Source organism: Oncorhynchus gorbuscha, linkage group LG11 (genome assembly GCF_021184085.1).
Source record: "Oncorhynchus gorbuscha isolate QuinsamMale2020 ecotype Even-year linkage group LG11, OgorEven_v1.0, whole genome shotgun sequence".
Classification (NCBI taxonomy): domain Eukaryota; kingdom Metazoa; phylum Chordata; class Actinopteri; order Salmoniformes; family Salmonidae; genus Oncorhynchus; species Oncorhynchus gorbuscha.
In genome coordinates this window covers 42226080-42248165 of record NC_060183.1, presented here as the reverse complement: position 1 = coordinate 42248165, position 22086 = coordinate 42226080, and the positions used below count along the sequence as shown (strand labels likewise).

The window sequence follows — 22086 nt, the reverse complement described above, 5'->3', positions numbered from 1 at the left end:
TAAGAAAATTATAACTTTGTAATCTGAATATTTTCCTTGGTGCCCTGACTTCCTAGTTAATTACAGTTACATGATTAATCAGTTTAATCGCGTAATACTTACAGAGAGTTATTTGATAAATAAGTAATCAGTTTTAATGATGCCAAAGACAGGACACCACAAAGAAAACATTCCCTCTCACAGTAATGCAATCTTAGATTTCCAAAACGGAACCTTATTGTAAAGCGTTTACCGGTCCCACTGTGACATCATCACTCCCAACATTCGATTCAATGTAACTTTCAACACAAATCAGCTACTTTGACCACATTCCCAACAACTTATACAAAACCTTAGAGGGTATGACACCTTGGTCTACTTCTCTGCAAATCTGAATATAATTATCTGATACCAATCAAAAGATACAGCTGTTTGTCAGAGTTTAGAGTGATGAGAAGTACATCTCTCATGTCTTGTCATTGAGCTGCCCAAACAGAGCAGTTGCAAAGGATACTCACACATGCAGAGGAGCACATGGGGCAGCACAGGCAAAAATAATGAGGAGGGCGAAGAAGGTATTTAGAAAAATAGTGTAATGATTATGAAGAATTGTTAACACCAAAGTAGAGGAGCATTGAATACCCACATCCATGCCAGACATTCACTGGCCAAAGAACAAAGGAAGAGGGGGGCCACTCACAGCAGGAGCCGTCCTTCCCTTCTTTTGCTCATCTCAGACCTGTAGTCTACATCAAAGCTCCTCTTATCAGCTCAAACACGGCAACTTTAACCAAATGGTGCTCAGATGGCTTGCCAGAAACATGGACACAGCAGGATTGTGACGAAAAGTGACACAATCAAGGAACTTCTCCATTGGAGAACAATACACTGCATGCAAATGTGTCTCAAACTCTCTTACTTTCTCAAACAAATAGCATTAACGGACTGAAAATGACATGGTTAAAATTCAGAAAATATTTTTTTAACCTACAATATATATACAAAAAAGTATGTTGACATCCCTTCAAATTCATGAATTCGGCTTTTTCAGCCACACCCGTTGCTGACAGGTGTATAAAATTGTTGTGCACACAGCCATGCAATCTCCATAGACAAACACTGACAGTAAAATGGTGTTACTGAAGAGCTCAGTGACTTTCAACGTGGCACCGTCATAGGATGCCACCATTCCAACAAGTCAGTTCGCCAAATTTCTGCCCTGCCAGAGCTGTGTCGTGACGTGAATTCATTAGTGTAAGTCGCTCTGGATAAGAGCGTCTGCTAAATGACTTAATTGAAATAAAATGAATAAATGAAATGACTGTTATTTATCGAATCAACTAATATGTTTAATTGTTACCCGATTTAATTAATCATGTAACAAATAACTCATTAGGAATTTGGGGCACCACGGATGAAGTTATCATCTCCCAAATTAAACTCAAGAATATATATAAGTTATATATCGATAACAGTCACTTATTAATCATTACCTCATATCATTCTCATTCGGAACGTCGAAGACTTCTTGAATCCACAAGAACCCCAGCCTTTTCTGATTATTCAGTACTACACAAATGTATTTAATTATTTATTTACAAACTAACTAAATAATAACACAGAATACACATACACACTTACATGAGAGAAAAGTCCCTAGCGGACTGACAAGATATGGCAGCTTTTTACACAGAGATGGAAAAGGGGGTGGGGAAAATAGAGAGATATGGAAAAAGGGACATTTATCATACATTTGGAAACTATGCTCACAGTAACCATATAAACTTAGCAAAAAAGAAACGTCCCTTTTTCAGGACCCTGTCTTTCGAAGATAATTTGCAAAAATACAAATAACTTCACATATCTTCATTGTAAAGGGTTTAACTTGTTATGGCTGCAATCCCGATATTGGGATAAGTGTCATCAACAACCGCTGAATAGCATAGCACTACATAAATAAATATTACTATAAGTATTTATATGCCTGAAATCACAAGTGCAATATCGTATAACACAGCTTAGCCTTTTTGTTAATCCACCTGTCGTGTCAGATTTTGAAATTATGCTTAACAGCGAAAGCAATCCAAGCGTTTTATCGATTGCACGATAAAACATTAAGAACACTTAGCATCAGGTAGCTCGGTCACGAAAATCAGAAAAGCAATCAAATTAATCGTTTACCTTTGATGATCTTCAGATGTTTTCACTCATGAGACTCCCAGTTACACAACAAATGTTATTTTTGTTCCATAAAGATTATTTTTATATCCAAAATACCTCAGTTTGTTTGTCGCGTTGTGTTCAGAAATCCACAGGAAAGAGCGGTCACGACAACGCAGACGAAAATTCCAAATAGTTTCCATAATGTCCACAGAAACATGTCAAACGTTTTTTATAATCAATCCTCAGGTTGTTTTTAAAATATATAATCAATAATATTTCAACTGCAAATGTCTTTCACAGTAGGAGAGGGGAAAACAATGGCTGTCCAAATTCTGTTGCGCAAGCAAAACTCATGTGACCACTTGACGCGATGTTATCGTTCTGGCTCATTTTTCAAAATAAAAGCCTGAAACTTTGTCTGAAGACTGTTGACACCTTGAGGAAGCGATAGGAAAAGGAATTTGGTTCATATCCCTGTTAATCCAACAAAGGGAGGCTATGGAACATGGAGTTTCCAAATAGAAGCCACTTCCTGTTTTGATTTTCCTCAGGGTTTCGCCTGCAATATCAGTTATGTTATACTCACAGACAATATTTTGACAGTTTTGGAAACTTTAGAGTGTTTTCTATCCAATACTACTTATAATATGCATATATTAGCAACTGAGACTGAGGATCTGGCCGTTTACATCAGCACCTTTTCATCCAAGCTACTCAATACTGCCCCTGCAGCCATAAAAAGTTAAACACTGTTTTCCATGCTTGTTCAATGAACCATAAACAATTAATGAACATGCACCTGGAACGGTTGTTAATTAACTTTGTTGTTAACTTTCACTGCTATGCGGCATGTGTTTCAGACATAAGAAAGTGGATGGCTGCAAACTTTTTACTTTTAAACTTGGACAAAACAGAGATGCTTGTTCTATGTCCCAAGAAACAAAGAGATCTTCTGTTGAATCTGACAATTAATATTAATGGTTGTACAGTTGTCTCAAATAAAACTGTGAAGGACCTCGACGTTACTCTGGACCCTGATCTCTCTTTTGAAGAACATATCAAGACCATTTCAAGGACAGCTTTTTTTCCATCTACGTAACATTGCATAAATCAGAAACTTTCTGTCCAAATATAATATATAATATAATAATATATGCCATTTAGCAGACGCTTTTATCCAAAGCGAAAAATTAATCCATGCTTTTGTCACTTCTAGGTTAGACTACTGCAATGCTCTACTTTCCGGCTACCCGGAAAAAGCACTAAATAAACTTCAGTTAGTGCTAAATACGGCTGCTAGAATCCTGAAAGAACCACATTTTTTTATCATATTACTCCAGTGCTAGCCTCCCTACACTGGCTTCCTGTCAAGGCAAGAGCTGATTTCAAGGTTTTACTGCTAACCTACAAAGCATTACATGGGCTTGCTCCTACCTATCTCTCTGATTTTGTCCTGCTGTACATACCTACACGTACGCTACAGTCACAATACGCAGGCCTCCTAATTGTCCCTAGAATTGTTAAGCAAACAGCTGGAGGCATGGCTTTCTCCTATAGAGCTCCATTTTTATGGAATGGTCTGCCTACCCATGTAAGAGACGCAAACTCGGTCTCAACCTTTAAGTCTTTACTGAAGACTCATCTCTTCAGTGGGTCATATGATTGAGTGTAGTCTGGCCCAGGAGTGGGAAGGTGAACGGAAAGGCTCTGGAGCAACGAACCGCCCTTGCTGTCTCTGCCTGGCCGGTTCCCCTCTTTCCACTGGTATTCTCTTTCTCTCTTTCTTTCTCTCTCTCGGAGGACCTGAGCCCTAGGACCATGCCTCAGGACAACTTGACATGATGACTCCTTGCTGTCCCCAGTCCACCTGGCCGTGCTACTGCTCCAGTTTCAACTGTTCTGCCTTATTATTATTGGACCATGCTGGTCATTTATGAACATTTGAACATCTTGGCCATGTTCTGTTATAATCTCCATCCGGCACAGCCAGAAGAGGACTGGCAACCCCACATAGCCTGGTTCCTCTCTAGGTTTCTTCCTAGGTTTTGGCCTTTCTAGGGAGTTTTTCCTAGCCACCGTGCTTCTACACCTGCATTGCTTGCTGTTTCGGGTTTTAGGCTGGGTTTCTGTACAGCACTTTGAGATATCAGCTGATGTACGAAGGGCTATATAAATAAATTTGATTTTATTTGATAATTAAGACACTAAGAGCTTAAAGACAGCAGGCAATTAAGGTCACAGTTATGAAAACGTAGGACACTAAAGAGGCCTTTCTACTGACTCTGAAAAACACCAAAAGAAAGATGCCCAGGGTCCCTGCTCATCTGCCGTAGACATGCTGCAAGGAGGCATGACGACTGCAGATGTGGCCGGGGCAATACATTGCAATGTCTGTACTGTGAGGGAGACAGGACGGACAGCTGATCGTCCTCGCTGTGGCATACCACATGTAACAACACCTGCACAGGATCGGTACATCTGAACATCACACCTGCGGAACAGGTACAGGATGGCAACAACAACTGCCCGAGTTACACCAGGAACGCACAATCCCTCCATCAGTGCTCAGACTGTCCGCAATAGTCTGAGAGAGGCTGGACTGAGGGCTTGTTGGTCTGTTGTAGTAAGGCAGGTCCTCACCAGACATCACCGGCAACAACGTTGACTATGGGCACAAACCCACCGTCGCTGGACCAGACAGGACTGGCAAAAAGTGCTCTTCACTGACGAGTCACGGTTTTGTCTCACCGGGGGTGATGGTTGGATTTGCGTTTATCGTTGAAGGAATGAGCGTTACATCGAGGCCTGTATTCTCAAACGGCATCGATTTGGAGGTGGAGGGTCCGTCATGGTCTGGGGCGGTGTGTCACAGCTCGATTGGACGTTGAGAGGACGTTTCTTTTTTTGCTGAGTTTACCTTGCAATACCTTACACACGAGCCACCACCCGTTTGGGTAAGAAATGTAATGTATTTACGTGTAGATGTCTTTCTTCATCGTTGTCTCTGTTGAAACCAATCGATCCTTCTATGGGGAATGGCTGAGTGGGTGTAAGGCTCTGGTTGTCCACCAGAGGTCACAATATCCTTATTCGTAGTTGTCTTAGTCCTGTAGTGGAGTGTTCATATATAACATATCTTCAGATGCACCAACGGTTGAATCAGAGGGGACTGTGTGCCTTCCTCCTGCGTGTCTTTAGTTAAGTTCTAGGACCACTTTTACATGCTCAGCTGCAGACTGGCAATGTTCAGGTCTAGTCTTTTTCTTCTTCTGTTGAGTTTCAGAGTTTCCAACCATTTCAACGTGTAGCCAGCTGCACGCTTTCTGGTCTCAGAGTTTCAAACATTTGAAACGTTTGGCACACACTTCACGTCTGCTGGTCTGCATGTTAATTCTTAGCGAGTCCTTTTAAGCACTCTGGTCGAAAAGGGTGGTTCCATCACACTGACACACTTTTCTGACCTCATTCGGGGTGTGGCTTAGTAAATGTGCAAAGGACATGAAAAACCATTATCTCATTAGAAAACCAAAGTCACATTCCTATCTTAACAAATAAAATGTTATTCACATTGTATTAACATCATATTGGATGGAAACTTGAAAGCCGAAGGGGGTTTCCTTCCTAAGTTACAGTATTTGGTTCATGCATTTTTTTATTTATAACATCACAAAACGAAAAAAAATATGACATAACTATTCTTTAGATCCCCACTGACCCACTGAAATATTATTCCCTATTCACTTTTTGGGTGTTATAGTTTTCGCGGCAAACATCTTCTGGGGGACAAAGGCATTCCTTTGGTTGATACTGAAGAGCAGGAGGGAGGTGTCAAAACTGGCCCAACTCCATTCTCCCCCCTCTCCTCTTCTGTGGGTGAGAGGAGTTTGGTCATGCCAGGATCCTCAGCGAGTAGAGTCATGACAGCTGTTTTTGTGAAATGGGAACGTTTAGGAGCAACAATGGCTCAGCCGTAAGGCGGTAGACCACACAAGCTCACAAAATGGCTGTCATCGATTGCAAATCATCCCTTGATGACTACATGGCTATATCTCATTATAGGTGTCTGTTTATCTGTGATATGATTCCTATAAAATATTAAGCCTTCTGGCTGTTGATTGCAAGAATGAATGTAACATTTCAGCCTAAACCTTGTGATAATGGTTTATAAATGATGACTTTGTGGTGCTCAGCTTGGTAACTAAATATTCTCCTCTTCTAGCAGATTCTGCTACTTACACGCAGACATTATCATATTATTCATTACTATCAGACAGGCAACTATATGACATGCTTTCTCAAATTTTATAGTGAAAACCTTTGGATAATAAAATGTAACTTTGTCACCTTGCAATTGATAACTTTTCACTTTCATTGATTCCCTTTTTTATATACTGAAGTGTATTCTGAATATACATTTGGTCAAACTTAGGCTATTCTTTGGAGAGGTTGTCACTGATTTAAATGACTTAAATGTAAATGTTAAATGATTTACATTTTAAATGTTAATTTTCATCATTTGTCCTTATGTTTGAGTTTAAGAAATAGACAGAGGAAATCATTGCCAGCTGATAATGCAGTCCCTGTCCACGAAAACAGGTTTTTAGACATTTTTGCAAATGTATTAAACATAACGAACTGAAATACCTTATTTACATAAGTATTCAGACCCTTTGCTATGAGACTCGAAATAGAGCCCAGGTGCACCCTGTTTCCATTCATCATCCTTGAGATGTTTCTACAACTTGATTGGAGTCCTCCTGTAGTAAATTCAATTCATTGGACATGATTTGGATAGGCAGGACAATGACAGCAGATGAGCAGGTCATTGCTGCAGAAGGCCTGCAGGATGAGGAGAACTATAAAGGCATGGCCTTCATAGAGGGAGATGCCCTTACTGCTGAGCTACACAGAGAAGCTGAGGATGAAAAGAATGAGTTCAAGGAGCCAGAGGAAGTTGAGGAGCCACCATCTGGGGACTCTCAGCCAAGCTCTTCAATTGGAAGTTAACTATAAAGTATGTAATATATGCCATTTAGCAGACGCTTTTATCCAAAGCGACTTACAGTCATGTGTGCATACATTCTACGCATGGGTGGTCCCATGCTCTACCAACTGAGCTACAGAAGGACCAATACGCTCTACACCAAATGTGTTATTGTTATGTATTATCAGGCCTTTATATATATATACACACACACACAGTGCATTGGGAAAGTATTCAAACCCCTTTACATTTTACACATTTTGTTAAGTGACAGCCTTATTCTAAAATAGATCCCCCCCCCCCCTCACCAATCAACACAAAATACCCCATGACAAAATGAAAACAAATTTTTGGACATTTTTGCAAATGTATTAAACAGAAATACCTCATTTACATAAGTATTCAGACTCTAAATGTCCATTGATCATCCTTGAGATGTTTCTATAACTTCATTGGAGTCCATCTGTGGTAAATTCAATTGATTGGACATGATTTGGAATGGCACACACCTTGCTATATAAGGTCCCACAGTTGACAGTACATGCCAGAGCAAAAACCAAACCATGAGGTTGAATGAATTGTCCCTAGAACTCCGAGACAGGATAGTGTCGAGGCACAGATCTGGGGTAGGGTACCTAAACCTTTCTGCAGCATTGAAGGTCCCCAAGAACACAGTGGACTCCATCATTCTTAAATGGAAGAAGGGCCTTGGTCAGGGAGGTGACAAATTCTTATTTACAATGACTGCCTAGGAACAGTGGCTTAACTGCCTTGTTCAGGGGCAGAACGACAGATTTTTACCTTGTCAGCTCTGGAATTCGATCTAGCAACCTTTCGGTTAATGGCCCAATGCTTCTAACCACTAGGCTACCTGCTGCCCCAAATGCACTGTATATACGGAGGAAAAATATAAAAACACAACAATTTCCAAGATTTTATTGAGTTACTTTCCAAGTTACAGTATTTCCTTAACATTTTTAATGACATCACAAAATAACAACCGAAATGTCATTAGTGTTCTTTAGATCGCCTCTGACCATTTCCCATGTTCTTTTAGAAACATTGTTCCAGTAGATCGCTTTAGAATGTGTTACGAGTTTCGGTGGGAAAAGTCTGTGAAACAAAGGCACATTCTTCTGGTGAACATTGGAGAGGGAGACCTGAATCTTCTCTCCTTGATTTACAACAGGGCATGAGGTGTTAACCCTCACCAGTTCCCTCCCTCGCCCCTCTGCCGGTGAGAGGAAGTCTGGTTGAAGTTATTTATTGCAAAGCTGATCTGACCTATTGGATCCTCACAGGACAGTCATGACAGTAGCTAACAGCTAAGTGCTCTCTCATGTTTCTTTGTTTGTTGAGCAGAGCCAGAGATAATTTTGAGGAGATGGGGAAACTCAATTAGAATCGTATTTATGTACGTTGCCCATTCTACGTAATATAATAATAATATATGCCATTTAGCAAACGCTTTTATCCAAAGCGACTTACAGTCATGTGTGCATACATTCTACGTATGGGTGGTCCCGGGAATCGAACCTACTACCCTGGCGTTACAAGCACCATGCTCTACCAACTGAGCTACAGAAGGACCACACGTCAATGGGCATGCATTCTGGGCGATTCTTATGACAAGGAGAGCTTTCCTCCAAGGAGTGAATGGTCGTCAATTGGGCACTAGTTTAAAAAAAAAATCAACATTAGCATGAGTGTTGTCAACAAGAAGTACAATACATATATTTTCCGAGATGTGAGACAATTAAGTTGCTATATTTAATATTGTGTAGCTTTGGAATTACATTAAATTAGTACTTACCAGAAAAATAGGAACGTTTCTCGACTCATACCCTGACTTTGAAAAGGGATTGATTGACGATTATTTTAGCAACCGCGTGACGCAGCAAGACAACGTGAACGTGATTGCTCAGCCACCATGAGTAGAGTCTATGCAGAGGGAGCTGCCTGCACACAAGGGAGCGATCGAATGACAGACAGAGAGGAGCAGCTAATGGGTTTACTAACAAAGGAAGCTATTTCTAATTTCCGGTTTCGGCCAGGCCTTACATTTGGTTGAAGCAATCAGGTAGGGTAGGGTGTAACGGTTTTGACTTGCTTGTAGGAGTGCCAGGTAGATTGTGCCTACCAGAAAAAATATTGATTTCTCCTTTTAGTTTGGGAGGGAATGAGTTTTTTATATATAAAAAAATATCTAACGTTTAACTAGGCAAGTCAGTAAACTACCCCAGCCAAACCGTTACCCGGACGACGCTGGGCCAAGAGTGATCGAAATAACGTGTTTCACCAAGGTTGGTTTCTTAGCGTTCATTGCCATGGTTATCAACTGTACCGCAGAAATGGAACATAAATCACAGGAAATAGATATTGTGGTGGCAGCTGGTTTTAATGGGTGTAGGGGTAGCTGGTAGGATATTTTTTATTCCCTTTCCCCCGTACCTTTTTGTCACAAAATGTAATGAATTCACCCTTCAGAGCAGGAACCAGAAAAAGGGCTTGATAGGAGAAATTACCGGCCTACCGCCCATTACAGTAGGTGGCGGTGTATGCACCTTGATGTTGGTTGCGATTCGGCAACACAAATTTGAAGAAGAAGAAAACGGATAATGTTTTTTTGTTTGTCAACGCTGCGCTAGGGAAGTAGGATTCGAAACAGTTGTTGGTACAATTAAGGTAAGGTCGCTATAATATTATATCTAGCTTCATATAAAAGTAACTATTTGACTGCAATTAAATGTCGAAGTAGAAATTCAAGAATCACTGAGCGTTAGCAGGCTAGCTTGTAGCTAGCTAACAATTCAATTGACCTAGCTAGCTACAAAGGTTGGAGACGTCAAGACGGCCTAGTACTAGGCTAGTTGGTGGAAATCCAGCTTTAATTGGCTTGCCAGTTTCCACCAATTTACCGTATTTGCTTAATTAGCAATACAGCTCGTTTCGTTTGGTAGTTAAGGTCCAATGAATGCCAGCAAGGAATGACAATAAGAGCGATAGCTAAGTAACGTTAGCACTTAACGAGTTATTCAGCATTAGCTCTCAAGCTATCTTTTTGTCATTCCTAGCTGGCAATCTCTGCTTGGTTTTGAATTACATTAGAAAATCCATGCAAAAAGCCAATATCACAGACCCAGGGTGAAAGTACATGTACATCATATAGGGAACACCAGCTAACGTTTGTTGGTTATCGTCATTCCCCATTCCCCCTCTTTATTTATAAAATCTCTCTACTCCGATGTCATCTGTGTGTACCAGAGCGCATAATAACTGATTAATTAACGAACGCTCTACACCGGTTGAATATGACCGGTGTCAGTAAACGTTGGCAAAAAAAACGTCATTAAATTGTTGCAGCAGCACAGTTACCAACATCAACGCCCTAGATAACATGAAAACAACCTAGCCAGCTCTGCTAATGTTCGGAGTGAGGTGTTCTCTCATTTGTGTCTGGAAGTATCTCGAAAACTAGCCAGTTAGCTTGAGTGCGGTTGAGGTCAGACCTCTCGGATCAACAATATTGCTTCATGTGTGGGCTCTGAAAACTAATCCACAGAGATTACATTTCTGTTAACCTAGCAGATTACTGTCTTCTGAATACAGGTGGTATACCTAATGGTCTCATTGCCCCATGTTCTACTGCCAAAAGGCTTAAGTGATGCCCTAATGTGTTTAGTGTCTTAGTGAGCTAGGCTACGTTTCAAAACCTCAAACTCTGACGCCCTCTGGTGGCATTTTCTAAACGAGGCATAAATATTGGTTACTACTTTCAAAGTCCATTTCGGTTTTATAACTAACTCTTACAAACACATGCTTAGTACTGTTAGGAAGGTAAGGACTGTGTTGGAAAAGGACAAGTAGTTTGGGTGGGGTGGGCTTAAAATGCGGCCGGGAATTGTGCTGATGTTTAGCTAGGCTAGGGCAAGAAGCACCCATTTCCCACCGTCCTCTTTCCCGGCTGACGTTTTAAGATGGGGTTTGACTAGATGCTGTACAGTTGGTAGGTTAGGGTAAGCTAAAATGCAACTTCTAGTCAATTTGAGATAAACGGTATCCCATCTAGGCATTACCAAGCTGGAGCATTGCTACATTGTCGGAGCAACTCGTCCTTCTAGTTATTATTCTACCTGTAAATTATGTAGCCTTCTCGATTAGCTTGTCAGAACATAATTGACCATTTGTGTATGCATTGTTATGATGTCATACTTAAATTTTTCTCCAAAATATAGGCTATTTGATTAGTCTAGTTAGTTAAGCTAGGCTATTTGTTATTTGAGAAGTTATCCCGTTTCAGTTCAGTCCCCACACTCACAAAAACATTCCCCAAGGTGCATTGTCATGACAATGCCCAGGTAGCCTGTAAGTATGTTCACAATGGACATTTTTAAGTGGTATTCTATGCAACTCTTCAGAATGACTGTGTGTATAATGACTAGTGAGCATGCACAATGTCAACAATGACCTGACAAAGTTGCCCGCGGTTCACTCACACTGAAACGTTACACCATCATGCTTACCACATCAGTTTGCCTATTCAAGTATTTATTTTCTGCAGGGATTGTCTGCCCCCAGTCCTCTTTCTCTCACAACTGAACTCTTCCCCAGTTAGGTGTGAAGTCATGACAACGTTGGATGACAAGATCCTGGGGGAGAAGCTGCAGTACTACTACAGCAGCAGTGAGGATGAGGAAAGTGACAAGGAGGATGATGAGGGGGAGCACAAGACCATCCGCAACCCAGATGTACTGGAGCCTGAGCTAGAATACAGCGCTGACGGTAGTGCCATCAACACAGGTAACACACGCCTTGTTGCGTTGCATACATTTATGAAAACTTCTCTATTTTGCATGACCGAGCTTGAGAAACATCTCTGTTCGACACAATAAGTTTTCAATTTGAGCATTTTGTTGAAGATGCCCCAGTCGTCTAGCAACCATAACTATGAAGAAGTGTTGTTGTAGGCAGCTGCATTGACACAGTGGTACCAAAGTGATGATGATGGTACGTGTGCAGGGCCCAAGGGGGTGATTAATGACTGGAGGAAGTACAAACAGCTGAAGGTGGAGCAGAAGCAGGAGCAGAAGGAGGAGATGGAGAGACTCATCAAGAAGCTGTCCATGACCTGCCGCTCCGACCTGGATGACGAAGCCGACGCCATTAAACAGAAAGAGATGCAGGACAAGATCCAACACAAGGTGAGTGAAGGGGAGAGGGGATACTGAAAGCTTTGCAGCATAATAGTTCTGTATACCGATATGTCATACATTTGAGTTGAGGACGCCAACACACAAATAAAAGATCTCAAATGGAATTGAGTTTTTCAGAAAAGTTGTTATTTAGTGTGTCCTCCCCATCCCTCAGATGACCATGCAGGAGTACAACATGCTCCAGGAAGACGAGGATGACGAGGACTTCCTCCAGCAGTACAGGAAGCAGCGCATCGAGGAGATGCGCCGGAAGGTGTTGCGCGGTAAGCGCTTCGAGCAGGTCTACGAGCTCAACAGTGGCGAGGAGTTCCTGGAGGCTGTGGACAAGGAGGACAAGGCCTGCCTGGTTATGATCCACATCTACGAGGGCGAGGTGCCTGCCTGCGAGGCAATGATGGGCAGCCTGCTGTGCCTGGCACAGGAATACCCCCTGGTCAAGTTCTGTAGCGTGCGTGGGTTGGTTATCGGCACCAGTGCCCAGTTCAGGGGCAGCGCCTTGCCAGCACTGCTGGTATACAAAGGAGGAGACCTGATTGGGAACTTTGTGCGCATCACAGACCAGCTAGGAGAGGACTTCTATGCTGTGGATGTGGAGGCGCTGCTGCAAGAGTATGGGCTGCTGCCGGACAAACCTGTCCTTGTCGCAAAGACCATCCGCAACTGCGCCATCACACAGAGCGATGACTCTGACCTTGACATAGACTAGAGAACAGACCTGCACATAAATAGAAACATAGACTAGAACCCCAATGTGTACACACACACACACACACACACACACAGTCGAAAGACTAGAACCCCTATGTACACACACACACACACACACAGTCGACAGACTAGAACCCCTATGTACACACACACAGTCGACAGACTAGAACCCCTATGTACACACACAGTCGACAGACTAGAACCCCTACGTACACACACACACACACACAGTCGACAGACTAGAACCTCTATGTACACACACACACACAGTCGACAGACTAGAACCCCTACGTACACACACACACACAGTCGACAGACTAGAACCCCTACGTACACACACAGTCGACAGACTAGAACCCCTACGTACACACACAGTCGACAGACTAGAACCCCTACGTACACACACAGTCGACAGACTAGAACCCCTACGTACACACACAGTCGACAGACTAGAACCCCTACGTACACACAGTCGACAGACTAGAACTCCTACGTGTACGCACAGTCGACAGACTAGAACCCATACGTGCGCGCTCACACACACACACGGTCGACAGACTAGAACCCCTATGTACACACACAGTCAACAGACTACAACCCCTACGTGTACACACACACACACGGTCGACAGACTAGAACCCATACGTGTACACACACACACGGTCGACAGACTAGAACCCCTATGTACACACACAGTCAACAGACTACAACCCCTACGTACACACACACAGGGTTGACAGACGGGAACCCCTACGTACACACACAGGGTCGACAGACGGGAACCCCTACGTACACACACAGGGTCGACAGACGGGAACCCCTACGTACACACACAGGGTCGACAGACGGGAACCCCTACGTACACACACAGGGTCGACAGACGGGAACCCCTACGTACACACACAGGGTCGACAGACGGGAACCCCTACGTACACACACAGGGTCGACAGACGGGAACCCCTACGTACACACACACGGTCGACAGACGAGAACCCCTACGTACGCACACACACACACACACTGTCGACAGACGAGAAACCCTACGTGCACACACACAGGGTCGACAGACGGGAACCCCTACGCGCACACACACACACAGGGTCGACAGACGAGAACCCCTACGTGCGCACACACACACACTGTCGACAGATGAGAACCCCTACGTACGCACACACACACACACACTGTCGACAGACGAGAAACCCTACGTGCACACACACACGGTCGACAGACGAGAAACCCTACATGCGCACACACACACACGGTCGACAGACGAGAAACCCTACGTGCGCACACACACACGGTCGACAGACGAGAAACCCTACGTGCGCACACACACACGGTCGACAGATGAGAAACCCTACGTGCGCACACACACACGGTCGACAGACGAGAAACCCTACGTGCGCACACACACACACGGTCGACAGAAGAGAAACCCTACGTGCGCACACACACACACACACGGTCGACAGAAGAGAAACCCTACGTGCGCACACACACACACACGGTCGACAGACGAGAACCCCTACGTACGCACACACACACACACACAGAAGAGAAACCCACACACACACACACACACTGTCGACAGACGAGAAACCCTACGTGCACACACACACACACACGGTCGACAGACGAGAAACCCTACGTGCACGCACACACACACACGGTCGACAGACGAGAAACCCTACGTGCACACACACACGGTCGACAGACGAGAACCCCTACGTGCACACACACACGGTCGACAGACGAGAACCCCTACGTGCACACACACGGTCGACAGACGAGAACCCCTACGTACACACACACGGTCGACAGACGAGAACCCCTACGTACACACACACACTGTCGACAGACGAGAAACCCTACGTGCACACACACACGGTCGACAGACGAGAAACCCTACGTGCACAAACACACGGTCGACAGACGAGAAACCCTACGTGCACAAACACACGGTCGACAGACGAGAAACCCTACGTGCACACACACACGGTCGACAGACGAGAAACCCTACGTGCACACACACACGGTCGACAGACGAGAAACCCTACGTGCGCACACACACACACGGTCGACAGACGAGAAACCCTACGTGCGCACACACACACGGTCGACAGACGAGAAACCCTACGTACACACGCACACACACACACACACTGTCGACAGACGAGAAACCCTACGTGCACACACACACACGGTCGACAGACGAGAAACCCTACGTGCACACACACACACGGTCGACAGACGAGAAACCCTACGTGCGCACACACACACGGTCGACAGACGAGAAACCCTACGTACACACGCACACACACACACACACTGTCGACAGACGAGAAACCCTACGTGCACACACACACACGGTCGACAGACGAGAAACCCTACGTGCGCACACACACACGGTCGACAGACGAGAAACCCTACGTGCGCACACACACACGGTCGACAGACGAGAAACCCTACGTGCGCACACACACACACACGGTCGACAGAAGAGAAACCCTACGTGCGCACACACACACACACGGTCGACAGAAGAGAAACCCTACGTGCGCACACACACACACGGTCGACAGACGAGAACCCCTACGTACGCACACACACACACACACGGTCGACAGACGAGAAACCCTACGTGCGCACACACACACACACGGTCGACAGACGAGAAACCCTACGTGCGCACACACACACACACGGTCGACAGACAGAGAAACCCTACGTGCGCACACACACACACACGGTCGACAGACGAGAAACCCTACGTGCACACACACACGGTCGACAGACGAGAAACCCTACGTGCACACACACACGGTCGACAGACGAGAAACCCTACGTGCACACACACACGGTCGACAGACGAGAAACCCTACGTGCACACACACACACGGTCGACAGACGAGAAACCCTACGTGCACACACACACACGGTCGACAGACGAGAAACCCTACGTGCACACACACACGGTCGACAGACCAGAACCCCTACGTGCACACACACTTTTAAAGGAGTGATTTGACCTACAACTAAGACTGATTGAATACGCTCAAATTCAATAGCGTGGTTTCCACTACCACGTTATCTCTGGGCTCGTCAGTGCATGACACCGCCAGAGTTGTTTGAAATTGAGAAACTTAACATGCGATTACTTTACGCAAATACCTTGTTGACAAATTTGCGACTCCCTTTGACGATGGTGTGAAATTTTGTTATGGGCGTTACAGGAAGTAATTTCATGTTGTGGAGTCGCTCAGTTTTAAACGGCGATAGAGTTGTACTGGACACCATATTGGCAATATTAGGAAAATGCTAATTCAAAAAACAATACCCTAATGCAGGGGTATTTATATCTGAGCCTGGAGGTCCAGCGTAGTGCTGCTCTATCGGTTGACTAGATGGGATGCAGCGATTGTCAGAAGGGACTTTTACTTGCAGGTTAGCAGAACTTACGCAGCAGGTTATAAAAATGGACGTAGCAGGTTAGGAGAATTAGGTTAGGGTTAGCTAAAATGCAAATATTCCCCCAACGCCACTCGAACATGCAACTTTTGATCTCACTTTGACATGAGCTGCATCTGTTCTAGCCATGGGGAAACGCTTATCACGGCACTTTTATACCGAAGCCACTTTTTCGTAGCAGGTTAGGAGACTGAGGTGAAGGTTAGCGAAAATGCTTTCCTAACCTGCTACAAAAATCACTTTGTATCAAAGTGTTGTGAAAAGACTGTCTCTGTAGCCATGACCTGTTCTACCTGGGAAATTAATTGCACCCACATGGTGTCCCATGTCTAAATCAATGCCCGATTAGAGGGAAATAATGAAAAACAGCAGTGGAACTGGCTTCAAGGTCCAGATTTGAATTTGCCTGCAGCTAGGGAAGTGGGTTGTTTTGATCGACAGGACCTAAAGACCTATACATTCCCTATTAATTATGATATTTATTCAACTAAGTTATATGCTTCATTACACATCATGTTAGTTTAACTAGTTACATGAATAAACCAAGACTGAGACCTATTATTTGTTTTACAATGATATGCAGACATTATTATGTTTTGATGTTTAAGCTTTAACTTATTTGTTTTTAATTGTGACAATGCATTGTTGTTTTTCTGGTCCAATGTCTCTTTGTGCATGTTTATCAAACTAGCTCACCCTGTAGAAAATGTTCTGTCCAAAGGGACATTTTGTTAGTTTTATACCTGTTAATATTATGGATAAAATAAACTAGCTTGATTTGACTTACATGGTGTATTTTTGTTTAAGGGGTAGTAGTATGCATTCACAAAGCATGCAGCTTCTTCTGGGGTATAAAGATGGCAATGATGCACACTTTTTTTCCTTTTTCTTTTCTCAGAAGTTGCTCACCATTTACAATTGCTCCTGATTTACTGACAATGAACATTTGAACAACCTGGTCCAAAAATTATAGCTGTTTGGTTTGTAAGTTTTATTCAGACACTTTTTTTCAGTAACATTTTTGTAAATCACTGCAGGCTACATTTTTCCCAAAGTGTGCACATTCACTGAATTTGTCATGAACTCCGCAATGGTGGAAACTCTCCAGACAATGATTACACCAATCCATTGCTTTTAAAAGACATGATCTGAAGTGTGCATACTTTGGGAGAATTGGGAAGCAGACCATATTGTGTCCAACACAACAGTGATTGCACATAATAGAAAGCTCAACGCTATGCTAAGCTAACAATATCACATCTTTGGTCTGTTTAAGACTGCCTCTTGATTTTTCAGCTTTCATGCATAAAACTTAACATTGCCCCTCTGATTGTGATTTCCAAATACACTAAAAGTGCATATACATTTCACTACATATAGTTCATAGCAGACCAAACAATATATCACATTGACTAATTATAATACGATTGAAGGTCTTATTTCAAGACAAGCATTTTAAATGATCAGTCAATCAAGTCAGCAACCCAAATACTGCCGTTTCAAGAGCACCGTATTATTATTCTGAAAGAGCTTTCTCTAATCACCAATATGTTCCTTTGCAGATTGCAAAAAGCCCTGTAGAGATTGTCCAACCAATGATGACAGCCAATTTCAACCAGTCAATGTAGCCTAAAATGCTCCCAGCAGGAGGACAGTGATACAGGGGAGCGTTATCAAAAAGGGGGGGAAGTGCACATGGAGAGGACTGGCTGAACCATGGGCGTCATGTCCACACAGAGCATGCTCCAACAGGAGATGGGTCTCTGCACTGATGCCTGCAAGAGAGAGAACAACCTTGATCATTTGTACAGTGACTATGGGCTCAAATCAATCAAACCTGCGTTGTTGTATTTACACAGTAGCTCTTTTTCCTCATGGTCAAATAAAAGCACAGACTGATCTTGGGTAATGTAAAAACCCACAACTACTACCAGGTAGACCTCCCTCACAGTAGTTACAGTGCACAAAAGTAACTTATTATGAATATCATGTCTTGTCATTTTGGAGTCACAAATGTAAGATAAAGAAAATACATTTGCAAATACCCTCAACTGAAAGGTGACATTTGGTACTGTTGCCTTGCATTCATCATTCAATCTCAAATCCAAAATCATGCGAGTATAGAGCCAAAACAAATTTTTTTTTACATACAGTACCAGGCAAAAGTGTGGACACACCTACTCATTCAAGGGTTTTTCTTTATTTTTACTATTTTCTACATTGTAATAATAATAATAGTCAAGACGTCCAAACTATGAAATAAGACATATGGAATCATGTAGTAACCAAAAAGGTGTTAAACAAATCAAAATATATTTGAGATTCTTCAAAGTAGCCACCCTTTGCCTTGACAGCTTTGCTCACTCTTGGCATTCTCTCAACCAGCTTCACCTGGAATGCTTTTCCAACAGTATTGAAGGAGTTCCCACATATGCTGAGCACTTTTTGACTGCTTTTCGTTCACTCTGTCCAACTCATTCCAAACCATCTCAATTCGGTTGAGATTGGGTGATTGTGGAGACCAGGTCATCTGATGCAGCAGATAGCCCTTACACAGCCTGGAAGTGTGTTGGGCCAATGTCCAGTTGAAAAACAAATGATAGTCCCACTATACGCAAACCAGATGGGATGGTGTATTACTGCAGAATGCTGTGGTAGCCATGCTGGTTGTGTGCCTTGAATTCTAAATAAATCACAGTGTCACCATCGCATCTCCTCCATGCTTCATGGTGGGAATCATACATGTGGAGATCATCCGTTCACCTTCTCTGCGTCTCACAAAGACACAGTGGTTGGAACCAAAAATCTCATATTTGGACTCATCAGACCAAAGGACAGATTTCCACTGGTCTAATGTCCATTGCTTGTGTTTCTTGGCCCAATCAAGTCTCTTCTTATTATTGGTGTCCTTTAGTAGTGGTTTCTTTGCAGTAATTCGACCATGAAGGCCTAATTCACACAGTCTCCTCTGAACAGTTGTAGTTGAGATGTTACTGTTACTTGAAGTCTGTGAAGCATTTATTTGGGCTGGTAATTCTAATGAACTTATCCACTGCAGCAGAGGTAACTCTAGGTCTTCCTTTCCTGTGGCGGTCCTCATGAGAGCCAGTTTCATCATCGCTCTTGATGGTTTTTGTGACTGCACTTGAAGAAACTTTCGAAGTTCTTCAAATGTTCCGAATTGACTGACCTTCATGTCATAAAGTAATGATGGACTGTCATTTCTCTTTGCTTATTTGAGCTGTTCTTGCCATAATATGGACTTGGTATTTTCTTCTGTATTCCACTCCTCCACTCCTTGTCACAACACATTAAAGAAAGAAATTCCACAAATTAACTTTTAACAAGGCACACCTGTTAATTGAAATGCATTCCAGGTAACTACCTCGTGAAGCTGGTTGAGAGAATGCCAAGTGTGTGCAAAACTGTCATCAAAGCAAAGGGTGGCTACTTTGAAGAATCTCACATATAAAATATTTTGATTTAACACTTTTTTGGTTACTACATGATTCCATATGTGTTATTTCATAGTTGTCATGTCTTCTCTATTCTACAATGTAGAAAATAGTACAGGTAAAGCCTTTGCTTGGTACTGTATATCTCTGCATATTTAGGACTGCATTACATTAAACAAACCACTGAAATCATGGGCTTATATGTATTTTTATGGCTATCTTGTCACAAGACAATTATATTTTACAATACTGTTGGTGTTAGGTAGAAGAGTTGATGTACAAAAAACATTTGCCTGTGGTATTGGCCCAATGGTGGTAACACCACCACTGTGACCCAGCTGCTTCATTTAGGCATATGATTAATGTGGACTAACGGTCTATGCCATCTCTTTCCCCTATTCTTTGAATGCAGTGCCCTTGCTCTAGATCTGTTCATGTATTCACATCAGATATATGATATGGCTGGATATCCACTGTGCAATTGTTAGATTTGCAGAGGAGAGGGGGAAGGAGAAATCAGATTGGTTACTGACCATGTTCTGACCATTCATCCCAGAGATGCTGAATATCCACGTCATGCTCATGGTTAGGGTCTGTATCCAAAACACACAATAATTATGCTTATTATACCAAGTTAAAATACACCCTGAAAACAGATGTAAACGTCAATCAATAACTCTATTAACTGTGCAGTATATAGTGTTAAATTCCCTAATCTCCAAAATCCTACTTTGATCATCTACATGAAATTCAATTTCCCATATTTAATCATGTTCTAATGACCAGCACAAATACTTCAGAAACTCTATTTCAGTGTCGGAGAGGGTACAAATACATTCTGTAACTGTCAAGTGGAGAATAGAAAAGGAGATGGAACACCTGAACCAAAAATGGGTACAGAGTAAGAGGAAAATAGGCATGGAACACAAAATATGAGAAAACTGAGGCAACCGGAAAGAGGAGGTAGAGCTAGAAACGGCATTGTGTAAAGGAGAGAGCTGACCGTTGGAATGGTGCCACAGCAGCTGTTTGAGCTCTCTGAGGGCCTGAGTGAGGTTCTCCAGCTGGTCGTGGAGATGGATGTTCTCCTCGATGAGAGCATGGATGGTGTCCTGCAGCTCAAAGCCCCGGCCCTGCAGGATCAGTAGTGCCAGGGGCAGAAACAGCACTAGCCTGGGTCCCCTCATCCTCATACCGACCACAGAGTTGTTTCCCCAATACACACAAACCATTGGAGCTTCATCCTCAGCAAAAATGTAACATGAAACATCCAAATCCCATAGAAGCTATGTATCTCACTTCACCACTGAAACATCCTTTAACTTTGGATACTTTTATCTTATAGCGAGGGGAGGTGACAAAACTTTTTTTTCACAAAGCCGGAGGTGGAAACTCAGCTGAACTACTTTCAAATAAATCAATCCAATGTTTCCACGCTGTTGATTAGAGCTAGTGACAGCAGTGCCTGAGTTTCCAACAACTGGGCTCTGCTGCTCTCCATTAGGAAAGGAAACGCCAAACTGCAAACAATGTTACATTTTAACTTCCTTCACATGCTACCAATCAAGTCAGAGGTCCTGTTCATGAAAAGCAAGATTGACATCATAGGAGTGTCAAAACATATTTATTTGCATGGGACTATAGGTAATCAATAGCAATACACATGGGGATGGCCACAATTTGATTTTTAATTAGGTGCAACCCATTTGGTTACATGCTCTGGTGAACAGCAGCCGTTCGAGTCAAGGGACAGGACCTGGGCTGTGGGTTTGAACCAGATGGAATGAATCAGAAACACAAGCTTCTCCAGAACAGGGGATGTTGCACAGCTCCATTTAAATTAGGTCAGCCCAAACAAACCAATTACACCCACCAGATGCCAGTCTAATCAGCACCATTAGGATAAAATAAAAGTGTTTCTAGGAACCCCATCAAACACATGCTGTACAGTGTTGTTATAGCCCCATGGGTTAAAGCAAAGAATCCCATGACTGAAATGTCACCCTTTACATTCATACCCGTATACGGATTGAAAATGGCAGATTTGGGCACTGATAAACACCTTAATTGCAGCACAGTGGCTGTACAGTAATATGCTTTACATGACGTGTAT

At 43.1% G+C, this 22086-nt stretch overlaps 1 protein-coding gene and 1 long non-coding RNA gene across 4 annotated transcripts; one reads left to right on the top strand and one right to left on the bottom strand.

Annotated features, from left to right (window-relative positions):
• Positions 1-8046: 8046 nt before the first annotated feature.
• On the bottom strand, positions 8047-9416 carry LOC124048670. The gene is made up of 2 exons (XR_006841271.1): positions 8940-9416; positions 8047-8800 (listed from the first exon to the last, which is right to left on the bottom strand). It is a non-coding gene; the product is annotated as an uncharacterized LOC124048670 (long non-coding RNA).
• On the top strand, positions 9118-14137 carry pdcl (phosducin-like). Of its 3 annotated transcripts, none has more exons than XM_046369681.1 (5): positions 9118-9429; positions 11738-11926; positions 12146-12327; positions 12494-13104; positions 13226-14137. In XM_046369681.1, exons 2-4 carry the CDS (start codon positions 11752-11754, stop codon positions 13043-13045), a joined length of 909 nt encoding a protein of 302 aa, XP_046225637.1. In that variant the 5' UTR covers positions 9118-9429; positions 11738-11751; the 3' UTR covers positions 13046-13104; positions 13226-14137. The 3 variants fall into 3 exon arrangements, with proteins under 3 accessions (XP_046225637.1, XP_046225636.1, XP_046225635.1); XM_046369680.1 differs by lacking the exon at positions 9118-9429 and adding an exon at positions 9658-9811 and having other exon boundaries at positions 11742-11926; XM_046369679.1 differs by lacking the exon at positions 9118-9429 and adding an exon at positions 9666-9811.
• The last annotated feature ends 7949 nt before the right edge of the window (positions 14138-22086 follow it).

Coding starts and splice junctions, on each gene's coding strand:
- pdcl (XM_046369681.1), top strand. CDS start 11,752: ATGACAACGTTGGATGACAAGATCCTGGGGGAGAAGCTGCAGTACTAC. Junction 11,927..12,145: donor CGGTAGTGCCATCAACACAG/GTAACACACGCC, acceptor GTACGTGTGCAG/GGCCCAAGGGGGTGATTAAT. Junction 12,328..12,493: donor AGGACAAGATCCAACACAAG/GTGAGTGAAGGG, acceptor CCCATCCCTCAG/ATGACCATGCAGGAGTACAA.